General features: G+C 29.2%; 4 protein-coding genes across 5 annotated transcripts; all 4 read right to left on the reverse strand.

The window, feature by feature from the left end:
* Positions 1-3218: 3218 nt before the first annotated feature.
* On the reverse strand, positions 3219-7123 carry LOC141525737 (uncharacterized). Of its 2 annotated transcripts, none has more exons than XM_074240335.1 (6): positions 6769-7123; positions 6180-6517; positions 5862-6097; positions 5576-5770; positions 4890-5162; positions 3219-4805 (listed from the first exon to the last, which is right to left on the reverse strand). In XM_074240335.1, exons 2-6 carry the CDS (start codon positions 6325-6327, stop codon positions 4164-4166), a joined length of 1494 nt encoding a protein of 497 aa, XP_074096436.1. In that variant the 5' UTR covers positions 6328-6517; positions 6769-7123; the 3' UTR covers positions 3219-4163. The 2 variants fall into 2 exon arrangements, with proteins under 2 accessions (XP_074096436.1, XP_074096434.1); XM_074240333.1 differs by having other exon boundaries at positions 5862-6100; positions 6769-7116.
* Positions 7124-17409: 10286 nt separating this feature from the next.
* Positions 17410-18588, reverse strand: LOC141525791 (uncharacterized). Its single transcript, XM_074240420.1, has 3 exons — positions 18474-18588; positions 17994-18276; positions 17410-17920 (listed from the first exon to the last, which is right to left on the reverse strand). The coding sequence occupies exons 1-3, from the start codon at positions 18586-18588 to the stop codon at positions 17872-17874; spliced, it is 447 nt and encodes a 148-aa protein (XP_074096521.1). The 3' UTR covers positions 17410-17871.
* Positions 18585-26608, reverse strand: LOC141525675 (uncharacterized). The gene is made up of 2 exons (XM_074240235.1): positions 26029-26608; positions 18585-19066 (listed from the first exon to the last, which is right to left on the reverse strand). The coding sequence occupies exons 1-2, from the start codon at positions 26054-26056 to the stop codon at positions 18585-18587; spliced, it is 510 nt and encodes a 169-aa protein (XP_074096336.1). The 5' UTR covers positions 26057-26608.
* Positions 19685-22222, reverse strand: LOC141525790 (uncharacterized). The gene is made up of 5 exons (XM_074240419.1): positions 22118-22222; positions 21899-22061; positions 21730-21833; positions 20901-21157; positions 19685-20803 (listed from the first exon to the last, which is right to left on the reverse strand). The coding sequence occupies exons 4-5, from the start codon at positions 20931-20933 to the stop codon at positions 19757-19759; spliced, it is 1080 nt and encodes a 359-aa protein (XP_074096520.1). The 5' UTR covers positions 20934-21157; positions 21730-21833; positions 21899-22061; positions 22118-22222; the 3' UTR covers positions 19685-19756.
* Positions 26609-27227: the final 619 nt, after the last annotated feature.

Consider the following 27227-nt stretch of genomic DNA (forward strand, 5'->3'; position numbering starts at 1 on the left):
CGATGCGGTTTTTTCAGTCTCCTAACGAATTTTTGATTTTGAATTGATCAAATTAGTAATTTTAGGGTAACTCCGAAAAAACAATTTTTTCGATTTTCTTTTTTTCGCGATATTTCTCGTACGAATCGATCGATTTTGACCGACTTGGCGTCAATCGGTGTGGTTTTTTCATGATAAAAGCTGATTAGTTTTTGGAATTGATCGGTAGAGCTGTTTGAAGGTTATTCCAAAAAATGTCGGAGTTATGGTAAAAAAACACTTTTTTTCAAATATTTCGTTGACGATATCTCTCAAACCAATTAACCGATTTTCACGTTCTTTTGCCGACGATCGACGCGGTTTTTGAGCTCTAACTATTATTTTATTTTATCAAAATCGATCCGAAAAGAAATGTCGAAGTTATGTAAAAAAAAAAATACTTTTTTCGGTTTTCTTTCGTTCACAATATCTCCTGAACGAATCAACCGATTTTGACCGGATTAGCGACGATCGACGTGATTTTTCAAGCTCACAAGCGAATTAGTTTTTGGAGTTGATCGATACAGCTGTTTAAAAGTTATTCCAAAAATACCACTTTCAAAAAAAATTTTTTTCCTATTTTTTTTTTTCGATTTCTCAAAATCTATCGATCCGAATCGATTCAAATTCACAGGAAATCTAAGTTTGAAGGAACTCTTCAAAACGCCGTTTGGAAGGTTCTGATCGGTTCAGTCGTTCAAAAGTTATAAGCGGCCTTAAAACGTCGAGATCTGATGAAAACTCGATTTTTGCAAAACGGGGTGAAAACAATAACTTCCCAATTTTTTAAAATCTTTGATTTTCTTAGCGGGAAGTTAAAAATTGTTTTCAAAAGTTCTACAAAATTTCACGATTTTTCATTTTTTGAATTTAATTAAAAAATTTTTGAAATATCATTAATCCTATTATAGCTACAAGTAAGGTAATTTGGCATCCGCCAAGATGGAAGGTAGATTTCATATAATCGATGATTTTAATAACAATATTATAAACAATATAAGTTTCACTGGAGTGCAATTTTTAGTAATTACAAGTTATTGAAGATAAACTACAAAGGAATCGTTAGATTATATATTTTACTCATGAAAATTATTATAATAAAAATCTTATTTTACTATATTATATAAACTCATAATGAAAAATTATAATTATCAAGCAGCACAAAAATTTTTTTGGTAATATTTCGTTGAATTTAACTTGACAATTATTAATTTTTGACTTCTTGTTAAATAAAAAATTTACGAAAAAGTCAACAGTTTTTTATGTGACGTTTGGGTAATCTTAAAATATCTTAAAATCATCAGAACTGTTATTTTTTAAATATAAAATTTTAAATTTAAAAAAAAAAAAATAAAAATTTTTTTTTTTGCAAATTCTTAATAAAGTTGACTTATCCAGATACTTAGTATTGTCAGTATTTTGAGCTTTAAAAATTAAATCTATGGCATAACAATATTAAAACAATAATTTAGTTTTAGTTATTATTTTATTTTTATAACACATTTTCAAAATCTCTTTTTTATAGTCCCAAGAATCCTCTTTAAAACTAACCCAAGCACTTTTTAATAGATTTCATAGAAATCTCACTATTGCATTTGTCCTCACAAAGGAACTATTGGAAAATTTTACAATTTTTAGACTCAGCTTATTAGACTGAGTCAGGAAACTGATAATATAGTTCAAAAGTGTATATATATGTATATGTGTGATTTTCGAGGTCAAGTTCGAAGATGAGCCAAATCAATCAGTTAGTTTAGCAATTTCTTTAATTTCAAAAAATAGTATTTTTGTAGATTCTTCCAGAAATAATTTATGGATTTGATAGATTATGATATTTCTATATAATGCATCTAGAAGCCCATAAAATACGTCTTAATTTTGATCATGTCCTACACATTTACGACTATTTGATGGAATTTTACTATATTGCATTAATTTCCACGATTCTGCAAGTTTTTAGTTACTTTGAGAAATATACGTCTATTTCGGCTGCTGAGTGGCCTTTTATATAGCGTCAGTAGTTTTCGAGATATTCAAAAATAAACTAGAAATACTGGAAAAATACTGAAATTTTTAATTTTCCATAACTTTTGAAAAAAATTTTTCTAATTTTTTTCCTTTGGTAAAACTTTGTATTATAATGAAAGTAAACACTACTGTTCAAAGAAAGTTTTACTATTTTTAAAGTGTTCAATAATAAAAAAAAAAAAAATAATAACATCTAAATATGAAACAATAATCGAATGTTGTTTTCTAGACATTTGGATAAAATGGGTATCAGAATAACTTTTTTTCTTATTTCAGCTATCATAAACCATTTATAATATGCATATGTAATATAATGTAATTTATTGATATAATCATAGGAAAGAGTCTGCTAACGACCAAAAAGTATTGCATAAAATGAAAAAGTAATATAGAGTGTACAAAAATCGAGAAAAACAAATTTGTATTATATAAAGAGTAAAATATACCTAACTACTTAAATTCTACTGTTCATAAAGTTCAAAATAATTATAATTTTACTTGAACATTTAATTAAGTCACTATATGTAGACTATGATAAAAATGAAGAAATAAATAGTAAGATTATTATTTAACAGTCGGATTGGAATTGTTACACGACTCTTTATATGAGGTAGAGTAAGCTTTATAACAAAATTTCATTAGTAATTTTTTTTTAAATTATAATATTAGAAAATAATAAAATAATTTAAAAAGATAATGCCATTAGACAGGCTTGAGATACGATTGAATATTTTTTGTATTATATTGCCCAATAATAAATCCAACACTCATTCTATTATAAATAATTCGTGAGGTGAAGAATTTTGATTTTTACAACTTAATAATTACGTTATTAATTATTATTACTTTTTTTATAGCTTCAACTATCATGAAATTTGAGTCATTAAAATGATTATCAATGTTATTTTTTTTTTTAGCTTACTACAAATAAAAGATGAACTTGATTTTTAAGTTGAGGGATATAATGACTTGTTAATAAGATTATTGAATTTTCTAAACCAACAAATCTTCCATAGTATAGTTAGAAAATGTGTCGTGAAACGTGTTAACAGGTGTATTTGCTCAACAATGCTTTCCGTTTCCTTAATAATTTCTTAAATTTAAGAATTGAGTAAAGTAATATGTAAACCACTGTTCAATTATACATTAAAAAAAATTGAATTAAACCCTCATTGTAATTTTTTACGATGGATAGTTTATTCATTTATTTTATATAAATACAACTTCGAATACCTGTACATTTGAATGGTTGATGTTAATTCATCACGCCTACGGACATTTTTTTTCTTTAAGAATTAAAGAATTAATTTATTTGAATTAATTAACAAAAATTGATCAATTAAATTAATTTTTAAATTTAATGTTCTTATATGATATAAACTTCATAGTATATCAAAAATCAGAGTTAGGTAAAAAAAATTTTTTTTTTCAATCTTCATGTTCGCGATGTTACAATGAATTAAATAACCATTTAAAATGATTTTCGGGACAATTACAAAAAGTTATCATTATTAGTATCTGACAATATATATTTAATTAGATGCTTTTAAAAGAAAAATAATTTAATAAAAATTTTATTTTTCACACACTTTTTAAAAATATTTATAGAATAAATATAAAATTATAATTATGATAAATTTTATTTATTGCCGCCAAAACCATTTAAATTTAAGTAAAGAATTTAAAGTTATTGAAATATTCAAAAAAAAATTTAGAATAGGAATGTTTTAATATTCATACACTTAGACATCCATTGGAAAATTATTTTTATAACGTAATACGTTGGTACCTTAACTAAAAGTCTGACTTTTGAAAATCGTATTGAAACGAATATTTGTTTTTAGTTTTTACAGCAAAAAATTGAAACGTTCGCTGCTCCTAAATTTACACAGACACACACACGCGTACACACACGCATATATATACACACACAATAAATATATACATATATATATATATATATATATATATATATATATATATATATATATATATATATATATATATATATATATATATATATATATATATATATATACATTTATATATATATATATATATATTTATCGATACATGGCAGTTCATTCGACGTGTAATTGAATTCACTTTAATGAGTATTAAGCAAACGAATATGGGTCAATAGTTTTACTTGAACAAGGTTGAACATTATCAGGTGGTTGTTGCCACTGTTTTGACCACATAGAAGCTTCAAGTAATGAAGCTTTCATTGCTTTAGCTTGTTCTGAGTCTTTAGCAGCCTCAAGCTCCCACGCTTTTACTGTTGCAGCAACATAATTCTGAAGATCGCTATTAGTACTGGTTTTCGATGTTTTTCCCGAAGTTATAACATCATTTTTACGTGGCTGTGGTCTCTCAATTGTTTGTAGAGGTAATTTCTGTGGCACTCTTCGTGGTTTATTTACACTATTATCAGCTTTACGATTTTCAGCATTATTACCACTTGATCGATCATCTCTATCATCTCTCCTTTTTCGACGTTTTCGTTCAAGATCACTTTCATCTCGTTGCATTATATGAGCTTGGTTCTGAGATTGCATTTGCATTTCATCATCTTGTGGTAAAAAATGTTGTCTTGCAGATGCCCAGTGATCTTTTCTACTTACACCGGGCTTATATTCATCACAATTACCATTGCCTTTGCTTGTTGCAATTGATTCAGTGTCTACATTTTTTTTAGAACGTTGATTTTTAGTGATCCATGGTGGTGGTTGTTTTGGACCTCTATCCTTTGATGTAAGCTACATTTCAATGATATTAATATTAATGAGTTTAATAAAATAATCGTTATATATGTATTTTTTTAAAACTAATTAAGAACTTACGCCTGAAGATGAAGATTCAACAGGTTTATAAAGCTGGCTTTGAGAGTTTTCATGCGAAAATGATGGCTTACAACTGATGCCTTTACGTCCATGGCGCCATGAAAGGGTAAAAGCGATAAATCCACAAGATAAAGCTAATGCTGCAGCTGCTGTGAGTTGAGAACGAGTGCGATGTGGTACCCAACCACTTAAATGATACTCCCATATCGACAAACCCAGTAAACAACATCCTATAATATATGATACTCCAATACTGGTGAATAACCAAAAATTCTGAAATTAAATAAGAAACAATTATTTAAATTTCAAGTTTTTATTTTGGACTCCATAAAAATTATTCTCTAATATTTTAAAATTTGATATAAGAGTACTAGTATTTTTTAAATACGATAAATAAAGCATAAAAAAAGCCATAAATAGTATTTTTATTTTCTATATATGAGAAATAAAATTACAAATTTATGATCGACAGACGATTATAACTTAATCTACAATACATGTTTATTAATCTGGGTGATTGAAACATTTAGAAAAAAATTGATTTTAATGAATATAAAAAATATTAATTGCACATTTGTAATAAGAGTAAAATGTTTAATTAAAATCATTTTAGTGACTATAAAGCCTTTTTGAGTTTATAGTGGCTAAAATAATAGATAGTTTATTTATTTTTATTTTATGCTCACCAACTTGGCCCAGTTGAACGGAAACATATATATAATATGTGAAATGTCAAGGAAGAGGAGCACAGTGGTGACTAATAAACAAAAAACTGCTACGAAAATGATAAATCTCAATCGTCCGACAAGAGGCAGCATAAAGAGACTGACATTGGCAGTACCTGAGCTACATAGTGTTGTCAGGCATGCTACTGATGTTATCTGAAAAGAAAAAAGAATTGGTAATTAAAAATTAGCAACTAACAAACAATATCATATTTATTGTGTTTCAATAAAATAAATAAGAACGTACGAGCAATAAAAGTCTGATGAAACCTGTTGACGTTTTGAGATGACCCTGTACATCGCAGTAAAGAACCAAATGGTTAGAATCAAGCCATGGCAGTGCATTTGAGGAAGAGCCATGTGGATGTATTCCATAAGGGCCATGGTAATTAGCGTGAGAGTCCCACGAATGAACAGTTGAGTGGACTCCAGGAGAATCCAACTCAGACGATTGGGAGCTAATTGCTCCCCCTGTCCTACTTCCTGCTATAATCATACAGTTTATAGTTAATAAATAAATTTTCATAGTGCAAGAATCATTAAAAAAATAAAAAAAAATACTTACCAATTTCGAAGTCTTGTATATCCTCAGGTCGTGAATAAGCTGATGGTGGTGGTTCTAAATCACGTATTTCCTCTAGAAGTAATACTTCTATTTCATCAGCCGCGTACAAATCCGAAACGGAACGAAGATGATGCCGAGTCTCGCTCATCACTTAGATATAAATCTTGGATGTTATTCACCTGACTCACCGATCACTACGATTTATCGGTGGTCGGCCTTGTCAGCAAATAATTATCATCGCAATAATAATTATATCTGATGTCCATGTCTTCACTTTATACCGTTGATTTCTTTCATTCATTTCCATTGCCAAACAGGCACTCAACTTGTAGTAAACCCTATGCATCAAGATAATATAAGTATTTTGCTAATTTATCCATTACAGAAGTTATCTATTAAATACGTCATTAATTTATTGATAATAATTTAACAGTTAATTAATCTATATTTATTACAATTTGAATTGTGGCTAAATAAAAATCATCACACTTCATTTATACTTGGGTCAGATGAATAAATTAATCAAAACAATTGTTAAATAGAAAACAGTATGATCGAATAATTGTTTAAAATATATGTATATATATACCTGGATTGATTATAGTTAATAGTTTATTAAATTACATTTTCATATGAATCGGCATAGTAAAAACAGTGATAGTTTTGAGAAGTGTCGCCATTACTGCTTTTTTATATTGCTTTGCTTATGAACCACTAGTAAACGACTTATTCTGTAGACATTGTTATTATTATCATCATTATCATTATTGATACTATTATTATTATTTTAATTATTATAATTATTACTATTGTTATTATCGTGTGACTAAAGCTCTATCTAACTTCAGAAAAAAGAGACTTTGTTGAAGGAGTAAAAAAAAAAATTGAGAATTGAGAATCTATTGAAACTGACTACGTTTTTTATTAGATGTGTTCATCTATTACTGTTGTTCCTCTCATTGCGCATGGGTGACATCTTCCAAGTGGTTGTTGAACTTCAAAACACAGTGACTTATGGGTGTATATTACAAACTAGTAGCCGCAGTGCAGATCATTGTTAACATCATTTTTACGCGGGTGCATAATCAAATTTGAATATTTTAGGAAAATGATTTGCAAATATAATAGACAAAAAAAAACAATTTAAAAAATAGTGATGATAGATATTTAGTGCTTTTTATGTATTAATAATAGATATTTGTACAATTATAAATGTAATAAGTGTAATTTTTATGAATTTAATTAATACTTAAGTATTAGATTTATAAATTATTATATGTTTCTTGCCCACATGAAATGAAACAAATTGAGCATAATTCAAAATAGGAATCAACTGGTCAAAATTTTATTATCAATCAGCTCGAAAATTTTTTTAATCTAAAGTTTAAGTTGTAGCAACTTTGTTCACTTCTATGTTATCAAAAATTTTAAAATTTATTTCTATAATAAAACAAATGACTTTTTTCAAAATTAAAAAAGTTTTAGTGAAATGGTATAACAAGAAACTTTACCTAAACAATGTAATTTTGTCGAAAATGAAAGAAAATCTGAAAACGTAGAATATACCTACCTTTACACGAAAAAAAAGTAAACTAGTTAATAATAGTTGATTTATAATAAGTAATGATCAACTACTAAAAATTACCATTTCAAACAGTAAAATCGTGATTTTAATAATCACTGTGTAATATTTATCATTTAAATGCTACAATTTATTATTTACATGAAAGAAAATACGACTATTTCAAACAGTGATATTCGCTATGTGAATATCGAAAAAGTTAAAGTATAATAATAATAATTAAGAATTTTGACGTTGATATTTATATCATTTCGTACCTAAAAAATGATCTTATGATATGTAAAAAGTATAAAATACAGTTACTAAATTTATAATACAAGTAACGTCAATATTTACAAAGTAAAATGGTAACTTTTATTTATTTTATTGTTTTTGTTATTTATTCAATTTAAATGCCAAGGCAGCAAGCCGAATGACAAAATTACAAAAAGTTAAATATGCAATAAACAGAAATTAATTACAAATATTATATTCATAAATTTTTTTGTTTCAATGAATTTAGTTAAACAAATTAATTTTCTATATTTATAAAAATCTATAATTTTATATAGAAAATTGTTAGTTATCTAATTAAGTTTCAATTTTGGAATAAGGACAGCCGAGGGGACTGTTACTTCGGTGGTTGACGAATTTTTAGCAAAAAAACCAAAATTTATTTCATTTTAGTTTTCAATGCTCCAAATAGAATTATTTTTTTACTTTCGTAGTAAATTTTTTTTAGTAACAAAATAACAATTTTTCTAATAAAAAAATGCCCGGGACAGCAAAAAACATCCTTACAGAGAATCACCCTCATAGGACTTCTTGTTATTGAGATTGTCATTGAGATTGCAAACAGCCAACCGAACGATAACCCGTTCTCGAATGCGTTAAAACTCATTTGCCAACCTTGAACGTATTCAAACGGGGCCTGGTTATATGATTCGCCATCAGTTGTTAACGATATTTTGGAAAAAGGGAGGGGGGAAGGAAATTCATGTAGAACAAACATTCACCGGGAGAAACGTCGTCACCTCTTGTCCAAGCATATTGTCCAGAATATCAATCGAACCATTATTCGATTTCATTAATTTATAATCAGCAAGAGTATGTTTTTTTTTTTTTTTTTTTTAGTTCTTGACGTAATGCCAGGTTGAGTCAGTAAGGGTTACTATCATTGTGAGAACTACAGTATAACTGGAAGTAACGCTGCTACTAGTTAATCAACATGGGATTTTGTAAACTCAGCAACGTGGGCAGAATTTTTCTCTGGATTTGTAGAGTCATAGAATTAAGTCATAATTTCACATTTCATTACAAAATTATGATATAACTATGAGAACCGAAAGATATAGAATAAATTGTAACACATCAGATTGGTAAAAAAATAATAATAATAAGATTTTTTTTTTATATTTTCATGTAATGGGCGAACACGTACTTAGTATTTCGATATCAAAATTTATGTCATCCAAAAATATTTATACAAAGTTGTAAGCAAGCATGAACTTTTCGTCAAAATAGTACGCCCGAATTTGCGAAAGAAAAGATGCTGTTAGCACCTTTCATTTCGGGGGGAATGCTGTTATATCCAGCATACCGTCTATAATACAGGGCCTCCCATTCCCACTGAAAAGTACATCGCTTGCATATTTAGGGAATAACCACCCGCACTGCGCGACAACTCAATCGTGGCAAAAGAATACACATCATCACGCTTTGTCGCCTCATCAAAAGAAACCAATTGGTTAATTAGTAGCCCCTCTTGTAAATCGCGACCGAGGTGATAAAAACCGTGAACACCATAAGTCGTCAACTCACTTACAAGGTAACAGTTCTGCCTTAGAGCCCGGGTGAGTCCTACACTCCGTTACGTATAGGCAGACTTCAATTATTAAATTAATTAGTCACCTTTCTCTTATTATCAATTTCGAATTCCTTATCGATATTTTCGACTTCTGTGATTGTGATTCTTCGAGCTACGATTCGTATTACGATAATCGAGAGTTCCACAGTTCTGGTGACCTGGTCCCATTCAAATTATATTGTTCTTTTGTGAATTATTAACGGCAAAATTTTGTTTGCCGGCGTCGTGACTCCGGTCTCGAACTCATATTTTCAACTATTATTTCATATTGTTACTAAGCGATAAGTGTAAATAAAAACGTAAATACCCCATAGGGCCATTAACTAAATATAAACTAAAAACCTGAATCGAAGTGTTCTATCATTTATAAATAAAGAAACCTTACAACATTTAACCGCCAGTTCAACCAAAGGAAGGCAGCCAAGCAGCGGAAGATATAACGTACAATCAAGGAAAGAATCATCGTTGGATTCAAGATTCGCAATAGTAAGTGGAGTCTATATTATTATTTCCGAGGTCGGTTGACTTATTCAAGGGGCCCTCTCCCAGGAAATTCATCTGTTATCTGAACCTCCGTTAGTCCAGCTACCGAATTATGAAATTATATTTTTAACTTCCCGCTAAGAAAATTAAAAATTTTCAAAAATCGGGAAGTTATTGGTTTTACTCCGTTTTGCAAAAATCGAGTTTTCAATAGATCTCGAGGGTTTAAGGTCCTAGGAAGCCATTTCGAGGGTTCTCGAGAGGGTGTCACGATGTGTGTGTGTGTGTGTGTGTGTGTGTGTGTGTGTGTGTGTGACCCTCTTATAACTTTTGAACTCATCACCAAACTTAGATTTCCTTAAAATTTGAACCGATTCGGACCAGTAGATTCCAAGAAATCTCAAAAAAACTGCAAAAAAAATTTTTCTTAAAGTAGTTTTTTTAGAATAACTTTTAAATGGCTTTATCGATCGATTCTAAAAACTAATCAGCTCTTAGCCTTCTAAAACGACGTGGACTACCGCCAACCGCGTCAAAATCGGTTCATTCGTTCGTGAGATATCGTGAACGAAAGAAATCGAAAAAATCGAAAAAATGGAATTTTTTAACAAAAAACTTTAAAATTTTACATCTGATCAATTTATGTCAACATATTGTTCATATTACTTAAAAAACTGCATCGATTGCTGCAAACCGCTTGAAACTTGGTTTACTAAATTAAAAGTTATAGCAGTTTGAAAATGAAAAAAATCGATTTTCATCGAACTTTTATTAGACTTTTGGGCTCGAAGAGCTCAAAAGTATCAAACAGCCTATTTTTGAGCTTGGAGAGCTCAAAATATGGCAATATATTTTTGAACTCGAAGAGCTCAAAAACATCGCAAAAGCGGCAAAATTTCAAGCGCGTAATAACTGAACTTAGCGGAAAGTTGCAGGGATGGTCTTTAGGGTCAACCATTTTCCAAATTTTTTGGACATAACACCGGTCAACTACTGGACTTTACCCTACAGTGTAAACTGAAATTGATTTTTTTTATATCGAACTTACAGGTTTATATGAGTGTACTAATACTAAGTCAAATAATTTGTCAAGCACACAAAATATATTTCAATAAGAATTATTTTATGTAACATAGTCAATAATAACATTAAAAATAATCTTTATAGTACACGGTGACTTAAAACCACATTTAAATTATCTTCACGTGGGACTTAACTAGCGGATTATTGCATTCTGTACTTTACTTAATTCACGCGTTTACTTATTTCACGAATAGTTTATAGACAATAATAAGCTTAGAAAAGATATTTTTATGCATCAAAATATGAAGAAAAAGAAAAAATATTATGTAATTAACTAAAAAAGCATCAGAAAATAATAAATTTTCATATTTATGGTTAACTTGAGCTGTCAAAAAAGTATTAACATATATACTGACTGAAATTAGCGCTTAATAAATTAGTTCAAATGTCGATATAGTTTAAGTATAGATTTTTTATCTACACTGTAAAAAATTTGCGGAGTGAACGCGGAGTAAACGCGGAGTGAACGCAGAGTGAATGATTTTTAATTGATTCACTCCCAGCGGGAGTGATCTTTACTCCGAGAAGGAGTTAATTTTGATTAATAATAAAATTCACTCCGCATTCACTCCCAAAATAAATGAATTTAGAAATAAATAAATTTTTGTAAAGAAAATATTTTTATAAACCCTTTTTATATTTAATTATTAAAAATTTAATTTATTATTTTTAATAATATTTAATTTTAATTATTATTATAATGTTTTTATAATTTTTTTTCATAAATTAATTATAATTAGATAAAATTTTGCTTTATTAAATAATGATTTTTGTTAGAATTGTACTGTACTTTTTTAACTATTGACGTTGTTAAAGATATACGCTCATCCTGATGTTACACTCATTAAGAGCTTTCATTTGAGTACCCACATGCATTTTTGATATATTTTTCATAAATACATATATATAATATATATAAATATATGAAAAATTGATGTGGGTACTCAAATGAAAGGTCTCGATGAGTGTAATGTCGGGGTGAGCTTATATCTTTAAAAATGTTAATAGCTCACGAGATGCAAGGTCATTTCTTAATTATGTATCGAGAGATAGAGTATTTTCGACTGCAGTCTAAATAGTAAATACTTATCATAATAAATTGGCTATTGGTGAGAATAATATGAAACCATGAAAAGGCACAACTCCAAGTCAAGACTTTTCCAACGATACCAAATTTAACCATAAAAACCCATTTCATCATATAAATACACTGGCCACAAAATTTTACTTATTCTTTTAATAATATAGATTATTATTATTATTATTATTATTATTATTATTATTATTATTATTATTTGTTGATTTATAATAAATCATTTATAGTAAATTAATTTTGAGATTTTTTTGTAGAACGAAAATTCATCCTTATTTTATTTTTTTTAAAAACTCCGAACGCGGATGTTTTTCGGAGTGAAATCCGGAATCACTCCGCAAACAAAAACTCCGGATTCACTACCTACGCGTAGTGATTAATTACTTCACTCCGGAACTCCGAGTGATGAGAGTGAAATGGGAGTGAAATTCACTCCCGATTCACTCCGGATTTTTTACAGTGTATTATTATAACGTTGAAAATATTCTGTAACATTAAAACAATTTAATTAGTTATTTATTGTAACATTATAAAGTACATCAATTATAAACACAGAACAATTATCGTATTAATAAAATTAGTAACATTAATTAGAATACTTGAAATTATAATTAGAACATTAAAATAATATAACGAGAGATGTATAAAAATACATGATAAACAATTATTTGAATTTTTATACAATTTTAGACTGAACTGCATTTTTTACAGTACAATAATTCAAAATATATACAATTACTATTATTCCCATGAAAAGTAATTGTACAATTATTAAAAACATAAGGTGGTTTTGTATCCATGTTCGCCGAATCCTCAACGTACAAACCAACTACTGGATATTAGAAAATTTCTTTAAATCGAATCTCGTTGCGCATTTGATTCTTTTGAAATAAATCTTGAGGTTGAGACTTTAATTTTTATCCTAAGGTGTCTTCATTTTCTGCATTTAATGAACATTTGAACATGGACGAGTAGATGGAGTTTGTTCCGATACTATTGTAATTTCTGGATTCATCACTGAGCTAGAAGTAGGAATTGGATGATTAACTCGGTTATATCATTTAATTCCATCGCTAATCTGCTCACAAATTTTTTTTTTTTATTATTTAAAGAGTCAGCAACGTATCCAAAAGCAACTCCACTAGATTTCCATGCATCAACTAACAACGTTGCAGAAGTTCTGCGGAAGGCGTGACCAGTAAATCCTTCAGGATTTGGCAAATTTAGATAGGCAGCTATTTCTTTTGCTATTTTAGGGATTTTATAAACTCCAATTGGTTGGTTGACACATTTACCATTAGTATATTTTAAGAAGAATCTTTTGGTTGTATTTACTTTTCCCTTATTAAAAAAAAGAATTAGAAAGGATCTCACATGTTAAATGCCAATAAGAGATAGTTTAAAAAAGGATTTGAAGGATTAGAAAGTATTCAAAATGATTAAAAATTAAATTTTGAACTTTTTCTAATTTTTTTTTTTTAATGAGGGTTGGTCTGATTGCATATACTTTATACAAATATTATAAAACTCTCCTGTTATCGTGAATGACCTTGGTACATTATTTTTAGTTTCATCAATTTCAATAAACAGCACAGATTCATCCAAATTTCTGACATCATCGACCGTTAAGTTTATAAATTCTGTTCTTTTGAGTACACCAGTTATTCCAAAAATTAAAAGTGCCTGAAATATATAATAACAAATAAGTCATTAAAATTAATCAGTGAATCGGTAATTTCAAAGATGAGTCTTATTACTTACCTTATAGCCTAAATAAACTTCATCGAGTGCTTCATTTAAAAACTTATTCACATTTTCTTTAGAAAAATCTTGGGATTTTTTTGATCGATGTCCTGTAGATTTTTTTTTTTCAGAAACAACATTAACCGTTTATACTGCCCGATATCTATTTTATTTAATGTATTTATAGCACATTTTAACATAGAATAAGTAGCCCATAAAGTAGATGGTGCATAGCTTTTCGACAGATGAGCAAAATAGGCTAATAAAACGTCCTCACAAAAAGAATTATAGTTTTGCCTTTACACCACTTTTTAAACAAATTGTAACGTGCCACTTAAGCCTTTTAGATTTTGCAGGCAACAAATCTAATGTTACATTTTTAGCAATTTCTCTAATATCGTTTGAAACAATATTACCACCATCGTCGTTTGATTCACTTTCTGAGCTGCTCATTATACTCAATAGTTATTACATAAATTTTAATCGATATTTTAATGCGTTAGAAATCATAAAAATGACAAACAAACATAAATATTATGACAGCTATAGAAACAGTCGTCTTTTGTTAAATCGCTTACAGAAAAAGAAAAAAAAAGACAAAGCGTTGCTGCTTTGCTTGCTCTAACATTATTTTTGTCTTTGTAATTACTAAATTTTCAGTTAATCTGAAATTCTTTGATTTAAAGAGTGGATTTAGGTCACTTGTACTATAAAATAGTTATTCGTTACACAGTATTTAAGTGGCTGATTATTGAACCGCGTGAAGTTAATGCACGAGCGAAGCGAGTCCCTTACATCGTAATGTACTACCCAGTAAACAATATGATGTCTTTAGAGGTTCTTGATGAACTCCTATTTAAGATTTGGACGTCGTAATTTTTAACGGAATGGTGTCTCTAAGACGTCTTGAGGACGTCGAATGCGCCACTTTAATAGTAATATAAGACTTTCACAAATATTCTCAAAGAGATCTTTTTTCTGAGTTCAAAAAAAAAGAGTGCTTACAGAAGTTAGAATTAGGAAGTCTTTTTGAGTTCAAAAATAAGATGTCTTGCAGAAATCCGAATTAAGAGCTCTTTATGACTTCAAATAAAAGAGTACTTATAGTAGTCAGAATTGAGAGCTCTTTCTGATTTCATACAGAAAATTTGCAGAATATTATTATTATAAATTAATAAATATTATTTATTCATGCTATAAATTTATTAATATTAATTGTTAAATTATTATTGTTGTTATGTAATACTCATAATAATTATAATAATAATATTGATTTTCAGTCATTTTGTGACTTAATTTAAGTAATTTTTTATCATTTAGTCGCCATCCTTTCGTCCACGAAGTCAGTATTTTTTTTGATACTCCTTGATAAACAAGACCCTTGCGACTGCGAGTCCACTCTGGAACCACTCTGATTCCAGAGTCAGAGTGGAATCATACTAGATCCAGAGTGTTTCCAGAGTGGTTTTGTGCCTTTTTTTCAGAGTGAAACCAGATTGGATACAGATTGAAACCAGACTGTATTCAGAGTGAATACAGAGTGAATACATAGTGAATACAGAGTGAATACAAATTGAATACATAGTGAACCCATAGTGAACACATAGAAAATTCAAGATCGATACAGAATGGAATCAACGTGAAGCGAAAGCGGAGCCAGATTGGTTATTCAGTGAAACTATAGTGGAGCCAGAATGAAACCAAAGTGGATACACAGTGGATTCACGATCGATACAGAATGAATTCATAGTGGACCCGAAGCGGGTCTAGATTGGTTATCGAGTGAGACCAGAGTGGATGTGGAGTGGAGCCAGAATAAAACCAAAATGGCGTCGGAGTTGAATCAGAATGCAACCTGAATAAAATTCGATTGGAATCAAAATGGAATGAGAGTAGATAAAGAATAAAACCAGAGTAGAACCAAAGTGAATACAAATTGTTGCAGAGTGAACTTTAATTATTTTCTTAGCAACTCCTTTATGAATTTTGAGTTACTCCAAAATATTTTTAGATTAAATCCAAAGAATTTTTAGAACGGACCTGTCATGTTTACACTTCAGTATACCTACTGTGAATTTATATCGATCTTGTTTCGTCTGATCAAAATACATATGATACAAAACGTTCGTATTGCTACATAATTTTTAGTAGATTTCATAAAAATCTAACTATTGCAGCCGTCCTCATGGCGCAACTTTTAAAAAATTTAGCCATTTTCTGACTCAGTTTTTCGAGCTGATTCGGAAAATGTAGTTTGTTCAAAAGTTTATATATATATATATATTAGGGTGGGTCAAAAAAATCAACTATTTTTTTTTTTACAATTAATACGTAAAAATGGGTTACTAGGCACCTTAAAAAAATTCTCACCAAATATGAACTCTTAATTTTAATAGGAAGATCCTCAGCGTCGCAGTTTTTCATTTTTTTCTCAGTCCAATAGAAAAAAATTCATTCCTCATCATTAATTGGTCGTACAGAAAAAATTTTTTTAAGAATTTTGTAGGAAATTTAATGTTCTACAAAAAGGTATCTTATGTTTTTTCCGTAAACCTCACCATTTCACTAATATTGAAGATTTAAGATTGATTATTTTAAGTCAAATGTCACTTTTGTTTATGAATTTTATAACTCGACAAGAAATGGCTATTATTGAATGGGCAATAAAAATTTTTGTAGCAAATTAACTGCTCTATAAAAATGGTATCTTATGTTTTGGCGATTAAATTAATCGTTCAAAAGATATTCATCATCAAACTTTCATGTATATCGATTTTAAGAGTTTTTGATTAAATAATCGAAAAATTTCAATTTAATCTATCAGTTTTGAGAAAATTTACATGAAAAAAATTTTTTTCATCAACTGAGAAACTTCAAAATGTTTTTCAAGCTTTTTTTATGTGTAAGTATTTTTATCTACATTTAAAAAAATAAATTGTACATTATTTATCGCTTAGTTAATCATTTATCAATAAAAAAGCAAAGTTTTCATTATAAATATATTATGATTTCAGTTTAGAGAAAAAAATGTCCAATTAGTTATAAGAAAGTTTTTATTTCAATTTTCAACTGAGCTATTTATTTTCAAACAATTTTTGTTGCAAGTAGGGTAGTTTTTTCGATGCTCTTTCACAACTTGCAATAAAAATTGAAATTGCTCATCGTCTTTCGTTAAGCATTGGTTATATTCACTTACTAATGCGACACCTCGCTCTGCCAGATCATTAACAACTTTCAATTGTGCGAAAAATTCTTTATTTTCATTATAACTCTCATCAGTAGACCATAAATCAATATTTTTGTCAAGAAAATCATACGGCAGATCAAAGATCTCAAAAAGTTTTAATGACTTCTCAGAAGCAAAGTCACTTATATTTTTTGCAGAATTAAATGTAAATTTTTCTATCAATAATAAATCTTCTTGCTTTAGAATCTGTACCTTCGCGAGTCTTAACAGCTTCGACAATATTCTTCTTTATGTTTAATGGAACGGTATCATCAAAAAGTGATAAAATAGCAAGTCCATCACTTAAGTACCATAAATGTGAAGTCATTTTTTCACATGTAGCCAAGGAAATTAAAGAATTAATTTTACTGTACTCAATTAAATTTTTCATAAACTCTAAGTCGTGATTAGCAGCAGAAGTCGCAGCAGTTGATGAAAACCAAGCTTTTACATACACCATAACTATGAAAATACAAAATTGTCGAAGACCATCCGATTCTTTCTTAGAAAGGTCAAATTCATCTCTAAAAATAAACATTTTTAGGCAATAAATTGCCTTTGCCATCCATCTTGCATGATGAACTGCACCAGGACGCTTGAAGAAAACTTGCTCTCGTGGCATTTCTCCCAGAAAAATTAATGACAATTCCAATATTTCTTTATAGTCATCTCGGGGTTGCGATAACTACCAAAAGTAATCAATTATTCGTAAAAATCAAAAATTATCCTCTACACTTAAAATTGTATTTAAATAATACCTGTAAGTATCGCTTAATAAATGAAGATAGATTATTTTTTTCATTCGTAATAATATTAGCAACAATACTATCTTCAACACCAGATTTATACTTCGTTTTATCGAATGTGTCCCAAAACTTTTGAATCTGCCAAATATTGGAACATTTGGTCCGGATGATACTGGCCAATAGACTTCGAATGCACTCCTTAAAATGATCTCATAAATATGATGGCGACATGGTAACCAAATTAATTCTTTTCCTAAGACCTTTTCAATTTCTTTACATGTACCATGATGGATTTCTGTATAGTAAAAATAGATAATTACACTTTAAGTTCTGTATTTAATAAAAATTGTAACGCATATTTAAAATCTATAAATAAATAAAGGATTATAACTAATGGGCACGTGTCGAAAATTTAATTAATGTATGAAAACAATTCAACTAGAACGATGAAAATAAAATTTTCTTTTAAATATTTTATCATTGATTAGTTACCCGTATTAACCGCAGTCGTGTCAAAACACATCGCCTTGATGTAACTAATAATACCCCATTGATTTAACGTTGACAAGATGGTTGCTGTTTGATTTTCTGCCGATCCACTATTCATTTTGGAACTCCAAGTAACTGCTCAGTACCAAAAGCAGTCAAAATAATCGGTAAATGATCCACAAATTTCGATTCAGAAATGTCATTCAGTATTTTCCCATCCCAATGCACGACATATTTATCATGAGCTTTGAAGTTATCTTTTAGTCCTATAGCAATGTCTTTTCGTAAGAGCATGCGAGTTCGTTGAATTGTTCGATAACTAAGAGTTGTATCTTCTACATTAACACCAACACTTGGAAGAACTGGAGCAATAATGAACATCGCATTTCTACTACTAACATTAGCTCTGTCGAGTGCTGAGATAAGCCCTGGCGTTAGAATATTTAGAATATTTATTTTTGCTCGTGTTGTCGGTATTTGAGGCACATACTCTAAATCTGAACCGAAATTTGTAGCTTGACTTGATGTAAGGGTTGAAGATGACTCTGATTCCTCACTTCGAACAATCTCATGGCTGGTTGAGGGTTGATTCAAATCTAAAATAAGCGTTGTTATTTAATTAATGGAAGCAAAAATATGGAACTCATTCATTTTGACATCAAATAAGGAACACAAAGAGTTTTTTATTTATCATCTATGAACATATTGACATTTATGATCACGAAGCCTAGATAGAAGGAGAACGATCGCAGTGTTAGGAATGTGTCTACAGATATGAAGCATGATCAGATGATTTATACTGCCGCTAGAGAGCGCAACGGTTAGACAATTCAGATTTTTTAAATAAATGTATTACTGATTTAAATCGGAAATAATTGACAATTATATCTATTAATTAGATAATAATTTCTAAACTAATGGAAATAGAATGACAAATGATGATATCAGGAAATTAAATATTGAAAAGAATGACACTAAAAAATATAAAAAAATCAACCTATTTACTCATGAAATAAAATGATAAATGATCAAAATGGAATTAATAAGATTTTTAATTCAGCAGTTAAGTTAAAAAATCATCTAAAAATTAAATTGATAATTAAAAGAAGCTGAAAAATGTATAATTGTAGATTACCTGATGAGCTGTAAGGATATAAATCGATTAATTAACGTAAAATAATAAAATAGTTGAATAATAGCGAAAAAAATACGACTTATAAAATGATCTATATTTTATTTTTGAGATAAACATTAGAAAAATAATAAAATAACATAATATTGATTAATTACATTAACTTTGCAGTTTTACGATATTTTCTTGTTAATAACTTTCGTTGATTTAGGTTTTTGTTAAACAATTTAGCCAAAAAATTTCCCCGCATAGCTATAAAATAATTAATTATTTTCATTATCAACTGTTTAGAGTGATCGGGGCACCCAAGTGTAGGAAGAGACTTTCTTAACGATATTCTATCAAGAATTTGATGCATCGTATTGCACTTGATAGTTTTTGTGCCGACAATAGTTAGTACGTCTTCCTCAAGACTTTTAATAAGTAAAAATAGATTTTCGCTAGGGAAGATCAATCCACCGTCACTCATTAACTCAATAAATTTATCTCTACCACTTGCTGCTTTATTAGCCGATTGTAATGTCTCAATACACGTGAAACATTTTGTATAGCGACTGGTCTTTCTTACCATGTAGCCAGCAATGTACGCGACAATTTCATCACTCGATTTCACGACATCGTAATCATGATCATGATGAGGATCTTGAAACGCCACGGTGTATTCCTGATCTGGATGGTATTCATATTCGTCCTTATTATCATTGTTGTTGTTGTTATTGATATTATTGTCCTCGTCATCACTATCATCAACCAAGCTTTCAAACGGCTTTCGACTATGAACTTCGTGGATTTGGTCAGTTTGATCTTCATCATCATCATCTGTCGTATCAACAAGACTTTCGAATGGTCTACGATCAACATAAACTTGTCCAGTAAACATGGAATCATCTTCTAGGTGATTTTTAGATACATTTTCATCCTCACCAGTACCATTATCACTTCGTTCTTCAGAAATGTCACAAATACCCTCTTCTACAATATCATCAAGTTTTTTCAGCCATTCGTTTTTAGGAGTAGAAGCTAAAGCCAAGGAATCTTTTGTCTGCATCAAGGATTGCAATAGTTCCCCAGCAGTAACATTCGAACCTTTTGGTGGAGTCGCCAAAGAATAAGAACAAAGCAAACGATAAACTTGACCAAATAACATAACGTCTGGATGATCGTTACATCCGCAGGCACTTCGCATAATCCCAAAAAATTTCTGAAAATAAGAATTTAGTTAGTACATACCTCAACTAACGGCTAAGAAATAGTTCGAAAGAAAAAGAGAAAATAAATATTAAGTTCAAAGTCATTACCTCCAATGCATCTTGGGTAAGACGTATAGTCATTAGATAATCATAATTACATTCAGTGTGTAAAAATTCTACTAGTTCTAGAGTTGCTCCAAGCGAAATTTTTAACCCACTTAGTGTACTTGAAGTAATTGCGAAATCAAATTTCCCAGGTAGCTGGTCTTCATCTAAATGCTTTTTCAAATATTTATATATTTTTCTTTTTCTTCAATTGACTTTTGTTCCCACTCTCGAAGGTATTGAATAAACTCAACGATAGCCTACCGAAAAGAAAGCTTGAGTAAATAAGAGTAAACGGTTTTGTTAAATCACAGAAAATAAATTAACGTATTTATATTCTTTTTTTTTGTAATCAACGGTAAGTATGAAAAAAAGGCAATAGATGGAAAAAAATGTCATTGATTCAACAAAAACAAACTCAACAAAAAAATATTGTATGAAGACCACACCCCTTCTACATTACAGTTAATACGATGAAAATGATACAACCAGATGCATTGTGCTAGAGACACGTTATAAAAAACAGGTAGGATGCTTACGTTAGTCAATACAACTATCAGAGGACCTGTTACTCAGTTCATCTAATTTGTTACGAATATGAATAAACATACATACAAATATTTTTGTTTTGACATTTAGAGAAATTTTATAAAAATACAACGCATACAAATCACACCTTTCCAATCGTAGTTTATGTTACATAAGTGATACAATCAAATGCACTATGTAATTGATGCGAAATAAAAAGCAGGCAAAATATTCAGATCAGTTAATAGATTGATTATAAGACTTGTTATTCAAGTCTTTAGTATTTTTTAATTGACTTACTTACTCTAGTCATGTTAATCATCAGTAATGGATTGAACTCTAATTTTATTATCACTTTGATTAGTGAAACATTGTTTGTGGACAGCCTGTCCAGGCTTTGATACGTCACTACAAAATATTTGAACAGAATAATATTTTTATATAAAATATGTAAGATACCTGTCTCATTTTACATGAAATATCTGGGCGTAAAGCATTCCGTGGAGTTCTTGAAGTCATGGCTGTTATAAGACGGTCAACTCTCTCCATAAAAACAATTGTGGATTTACAACCTTTTAATTCTGGACATTTCTCTTCAAAAAGCTCCATAGCCACTCTTAATCGTTTTGAAAACAACTACAAGTAAACTTGTTACGCCAAAAACTAACTATCATGAGTATAAATTAATTTACCTCAATTGCCAAAAGTACATTCATTTTTTGGAATTGTTCAGGTTTTATGTGCCCGGGTGTCAATCTGTACGTTACAGATAAATTAGCCTTGAAACTATTTTCGTATTTTTTTAAAAGAGCCTCCCAATGCTTCCGATAAACATAACCATCTGGAGTCTATAAATAGTGGTTAAGCAAGCTAATATCTAACAATTAAATTGACATCTAGTAATTTTCATCAAAAATTTACCCAAAATGATGGTGATTCCATGATTTTATTTCTGAAATTTTTAAGTAAATGAGAAAAATCTGAGATGAACCATAAACGCCGACTTGAATCATGTGGATGTTGACAGCTGAATTTATAATCTTCGATGCCAAATAACTTCCACGCGCCTCGATTCCATTGAGCTCCATCACAAGTTACTGCATCAACTTTAAATCCAGCGTTTTCCAGAAGTAATACACATTCAATTATTAATTTGTGTAATATGTCACTGACAGTCGCACTTCGACTCAGAAAACAGCCTATCACTTGTACCCAATCACCTTCAAAGGGTTGAAACATAAATACTAAAGCGTGATCAGCTCTGGTGTTAAGATACTTTTCTGGCGTATGAGAACCTAAATCAACAAAACCATCTAACTTCATTGTTCGTTGATTTAATTTTACACACTCGCTTAGAGCTACTTCATCAAGAAGTAAAGTGCCTAGTGAATGGAGAAAAATATTTTTCATCAGTATATGTATAATTCGTGTTATGATATTGTACACTGATAAAAAAATTAACTTGACTCAAAAGCTAAAATCTTCAACCAAGAATACCATTTTGAAGAAAATGATTTTCTTGAGCGAAGAGAATAAATTCTTGAGTCAAGAAATTATTCTTGATTTAAGTAAACTATTTTGTCTCAATAATTTATTCTCTTGACTCAAGAAAATCATTTTCTTCAAAATGGTTTTCTTGGTTCAAGAAATTGGCTCTTGAGTCATGTTAATTTTTTTATCATTGTAAGTATTAAGAAAGCTCATGAGAAAACTAAAAAGAAGCAGAAAGAATAGATTTTGAAATAAAGCAGAGTAGCAAATTATAGCAAAATAGAACGAGTTAAAAACGAATATAACTACAGCACCAAAGTTTTATTATTAAAAGCTATAGTGTGGTTAGTTGTAAGTTAGGAAGTACGTTTTTAACGATTGTTAATTCTACGATCTGCTGCAACACGTTTACAAACAATGAAATAAAAATACCCCTTTTCAAGTTAACTTCCATTCTAGAGCCTTTAAGTTTAAGGGTTTCAAAGAGAGCATCAGAAAAACCGAATGAGCTATCTAACTTTTGAATGTATTTCTGCAGGGTATCTTTACACGGGAGGGGTAAGATTTGTCGAGATCTAAGTCGTTCATAAACCGCCGCACTTTTTATTCTTAATAAAAGACACTCGTATACCCACTCAATAGTGTATCTTCTTTGCCTAGAATTTTTGACTTTAGCAGCAGCAAAACACGCTCTAACTGTTTCCTGTTGTATTGGTGGCATAAGTAATATTTCATTTTCAATAGCACTTTCAGAAGCATTAGCACACTTTTGCTTTTCTTCTTCAATTGTTTCCTTTAACCGAACACTCTAAATAATCAATGAGATGTCTATATTTAGAAATTATAATTAACGATTGCAGGCGTATGTTAAGTAAAAAAGAAACAAACCTTATTAATTAACCTAGTACATTTCTTCTTCACATTGTTTAGCTCCAGTTTCATTTTCTTATTCTGATCATCGGCATCTATTTTAGGTCTATATAATTGGTTACGTAATTTTTTCCTAAGTTGCCTACATTCGTCACACCGGTATATTCCTGCTTGTTTTTATACTGTTCATCAACTGTCAAAAAAACTGTACAAGCTTCCGATGACCTATCACAATATGAGTATCGTAGTTTCAAACGAATAGAACGTATATCATTAAAAACAACATTAGCCCAAGACTGTATTTAATAATACGTACTTTTGGTTGTCAAATCCACTACCATTACATATTTGTGATATCTCCAATATTTCAAGAAATTTCCAAAATTCCTTTATATTGGATATAATAAAATCACTTTTCACTGATTGATTACTCTTCGCATTCGTTACCTATAAAAAATAAATAATTAATTTCCTTCTCTAAAAATTGTCAACGAATAAAAAAAATTCTTACTGTTATATTCAGAGCTTTATCTACTTTAACACGAAACTTAACATCGTATGATTTATAATCTAAATGGCAAAGAATGACAGCAGGGGAATCAAAATGATCCTCAACCCAGCTCCATTTTTAGGTAACTTAGAAGTTTCCAAAGATCTTACCAATTCATGAATAGAGAATTGAGTATTTAACTTGGATGACTCCGAATCAATACGTGCGTTCTAGAAAAATGTGAAAACATTATAAATACCGAAGAAATTTTAGAATTATTATTATCCAAATATCTTAAAGTTCCCAGGTCAATTATCATCACCCTATATAATATATAATGAAATTTTCTAGTCCTACCTGCACAATATTATTTGCTTCTACAACGTAATTATCAATTTGTAAATCAACTGAAATCTGTTAAAAATTTCTTTAGTTTAGCCCTTTTTTTTTTCATTATAGTTTTATTGAATCGTAAAAATAATAAAAATAAAAAAAAAACCTGATCAACTTCCACTAAGTCCTGACTTTCAATAAACTGACGTCCATCTGTGAGATCTACAATAATTTTCTGTAAAATAAGAAATTCAATGACATTTGAAATTATTACATGATAGTAATTATTTGAAATTAAAATTAATAAAATTTTAACAGCAGCTCTCACATTTACAGTTTCATCAAGTGGCACATTAATTAAAGGTGACGTCTCGTTGATATTTTTAAATAATGTAGGAATAGCACCAGGTTTGAGAGTTATTTTTTCCTCTCAGATACGTACGGTTCTTGACCAGGGATATTTATCACATCTTTCCTTAAAATATATTCCTCATCAAAATGCTTATCACAAATGAATGAACTAAAATCTAAATCTTGTTCTAATATTTGACTCCAATTTCGGACTATCTCAGGATCCTACAGAAAGTATGTAAATTTTTCAATTAGTTCAATATATGTAAGCTTCATTGTATGAAATTATTTATAACTAAAATTGATATACAAAATAAATGGAGAAATGACTGACAACTGGGTACTAGAAGTTATGAACTTCCCAATTTTTTTGAAAAGCGGAAAAAGTAGAGATTTAAAATTTTTTTTAGCTTCTTTTTATACATGAATATTTTTTCCATAACAAAATTCAAAGACATCTGCTATTTACGTTTTCAGAGGAATTAATTATTTTTATAACTTTATGCATCATACGATTTTTAAATATTTATTTGGATTTTTAATATAGTTTAATTGAATGAAAATTAATAAATAACATTACTTAATTATCAAATTAATATTTTTACACGGAGTAAATTAAAGCTTTAAGGTTATACTTACTTTAGGTACTGTAAACATAGAATTTTTCTGTAGTTGTAATTCTTTTTTTACTTTTTTATTGTTTTTGCTATTCGCACAACTCACCACAGTACAATATTTAACCATATTTCACTTTTATTTATAACTAATAACAGAATAAATATTATACACTACTTGTGTTTACAAAAACACATATATAAAAATCTGAACTCCCGAACAGTATCGCCGCCCTTGTGGAGAATTATTGTACCCGATATTGCCTCATTTTTGAGGACACATATACGGCGAGGAAACCTATAGCGATCGTTCTCCTTCTATCTAGGCTTCGTGTTTATGATATAATTAATTAGAAAAACAATAATATACTTTATTATTCATAATTTATAATCAATTTAATTTATTTTCAATTCTGATTAAAATTTATAATAATTAAATGTTGTAAATACTCACGACTTTCATCTACTTCCATCGTATTCATAGTACTGTTTAATTTATTTAGGTTATTTGAAAGAATTTCTTTCCGGGTATCACTTTTTTGATTTGACTATAGTTCACGAATATCATTATCAAGCAGTTTTATTGATTTATGATCTACAATATCAAATAATACTTTGATTTCATTCTGAAATATTATTACATTTTTGTTTTGGGCTGATGATTTTTTTCGCACAAAAGATTTTTGAAATTTCAACCATCGGTTATGATAGCGAAGAATTTTTTGTATTACATTAGTTGATCCACTAGTCGGAATCTGGTTGTTTTTCCATAGTTCAATAACTTGATCAGTTGCATTTTTAGCACTTTGTTTGATAGAACATTTTAACACTTTGAGCTGATAAAAAAAAAAAACTCATAACCTCTTTCACTGTTGGCAACTTACGTTCTGAAATTTTTTGCATGGGTTTTCCGATCAAATGAATTTCCTTATCCATATTTTCGATAAATATATAAATTTATGTAGTGACCGCAAAATTTGTAAATATTTAATCGTTTTATCACATATACAAGATCATAACTTGTGGAAAGACTAGAAATGCTGTAGAAAATGTAAACAAATAAAAACAATATAACTATAAAGAAAAATGTAGGTGGCGCTAGTTCACAAGGGAAACAGAGTAAATAGAATAAAAAAACAAAAATTCTCTAGAGAAGAAATTTTCCCAAGGACAATATACAGCTGTAGTGGAAAAATTTTTTAAGACGTTTTGAAGACGTTATCAAAAAAACAACATGATCGTGATTTCTAATGATGAAAAATAAAAAGTTTGGAATTATTGAATAAAAATTTTGAAAACAAAATTCAAATAATACTTACATTAAAGACAAAAAATGAAATTTTCTCAAAACTGATAGATTAAATTGAAATTTTTCGATTATTTAATCAAAAACTCTTAAAATCGATATACATGAAAGTTTGATGATGAATATTTTTGAACGATTAATTTAATCGCCAAAACATAAGATACCATTTTTATAGAGCAGTTAATTTGCTACAAAAATTTCTATTGCCCATTCAATAATAGCCATTTCTTGTCGAGTTATAAAATTCATAAACAAAAGTGACATTTGACTTAAAATAATCAATCTTAAATCTTCAATATTAGTGAAATGGTGAGGTTTACGGAAAAAACATAAGATACCTTTTTTGT

The sequence above is a fragment of the Cotesia typhae genome, unplaced genomic scaffold (assembly GCF_013202065.1).
Source record: "Cotesia typhae breed Kobodo isofemale line unplaced genomic scaffold, CoteBio_Ctyphae contig_27, whole genome shotgun sequence".
In the NCBI taxonomy this organism is placed as follows: domain Eukaryota; kingdom Metazoa; phylum Arthropoda; class Insecta; order Hymenoptera; family Braconidae; genus Cotesia; species Cotesia typhae.

What these genes read in the sequence shown, in the direction of transcription:
- LOC141525675 (XM_074240235.1), bottom strand. Translation starts at nt 26,056, where the DNA reads ATGAATACGATGGAAGTAGATGAAAGTC. An exon ending in GATGGAAGTAGATGAAAGTC is followed by an intron (nt 19,067 to 26,028) that starts GTGAGTATTTAC and finishes CGCTTATTTTAG; the next exon opens with ATTTGAATCAACCCTCAACC.
- LOC141525790 (XM_074240419.1), bottom strand. Translation starts at nt 20,933, where the DNA reads ATGACTATACGTCTTACCCAAGATGCATTGGAG. An exon ending in TTACCCAAGATGCATTGGAG is followed by an intron (nt 20,804 to 20,900) that starts GTAATGACTTTG and finishes TCTTATTTTCAG; the next exon opens with AAATTTTTTGGGATTATGCG.
- LOC141525791 (XM_074240420.1), bottom strand. Translation starts at nt 18,588, where the DNA reads ATGAATAGTGGATCGGCAGAAAATCAAACAGCAACCATCTTGTCAACG. An exon ending in CACGACTGCGGTTAATACGG is followed by an intron (nt 18,277 to 18,473) that starts GTAACTAATCAA and finishes TTTACTATACAG; the next exon opens with AAATCCATCATGGTACATGT. An exon ending in TTATTAAGCGATACTTACAG is followed by an intron (nt 17,921 to 17,993) that starts GTATTATTTAAA and finishes TACTTTTGGTAG; the next exon opens with TTATCGCAACCCCGAGATGA.
- LOC141525737 (XM_074240333.1), bottom strand. Translation starts at nt 6,327, where the DNA reads ATGAGCGAGACTCGGCATCATCTTCGTTCCGTTTCGGATTTGTACGCG. An exon ending in CGTTCAACTGGGCCAAGTTG is followed by an intron (nt 5,163 to 5,575) that starts GTGAGCATAAAA and finishes ATTTAATTTCAG; the next exon opens with AATTTTTGGTTATTCACCAG. An exon ending in TTGAATCTTCATCTTCAGGC is followed by an intron (nt 4,806 to 4,889) that starts GTAAGTTCTTAA and finishes ATTGAAATGTAG; the next exon opens with CTTACATCAAAGGATAGAGG.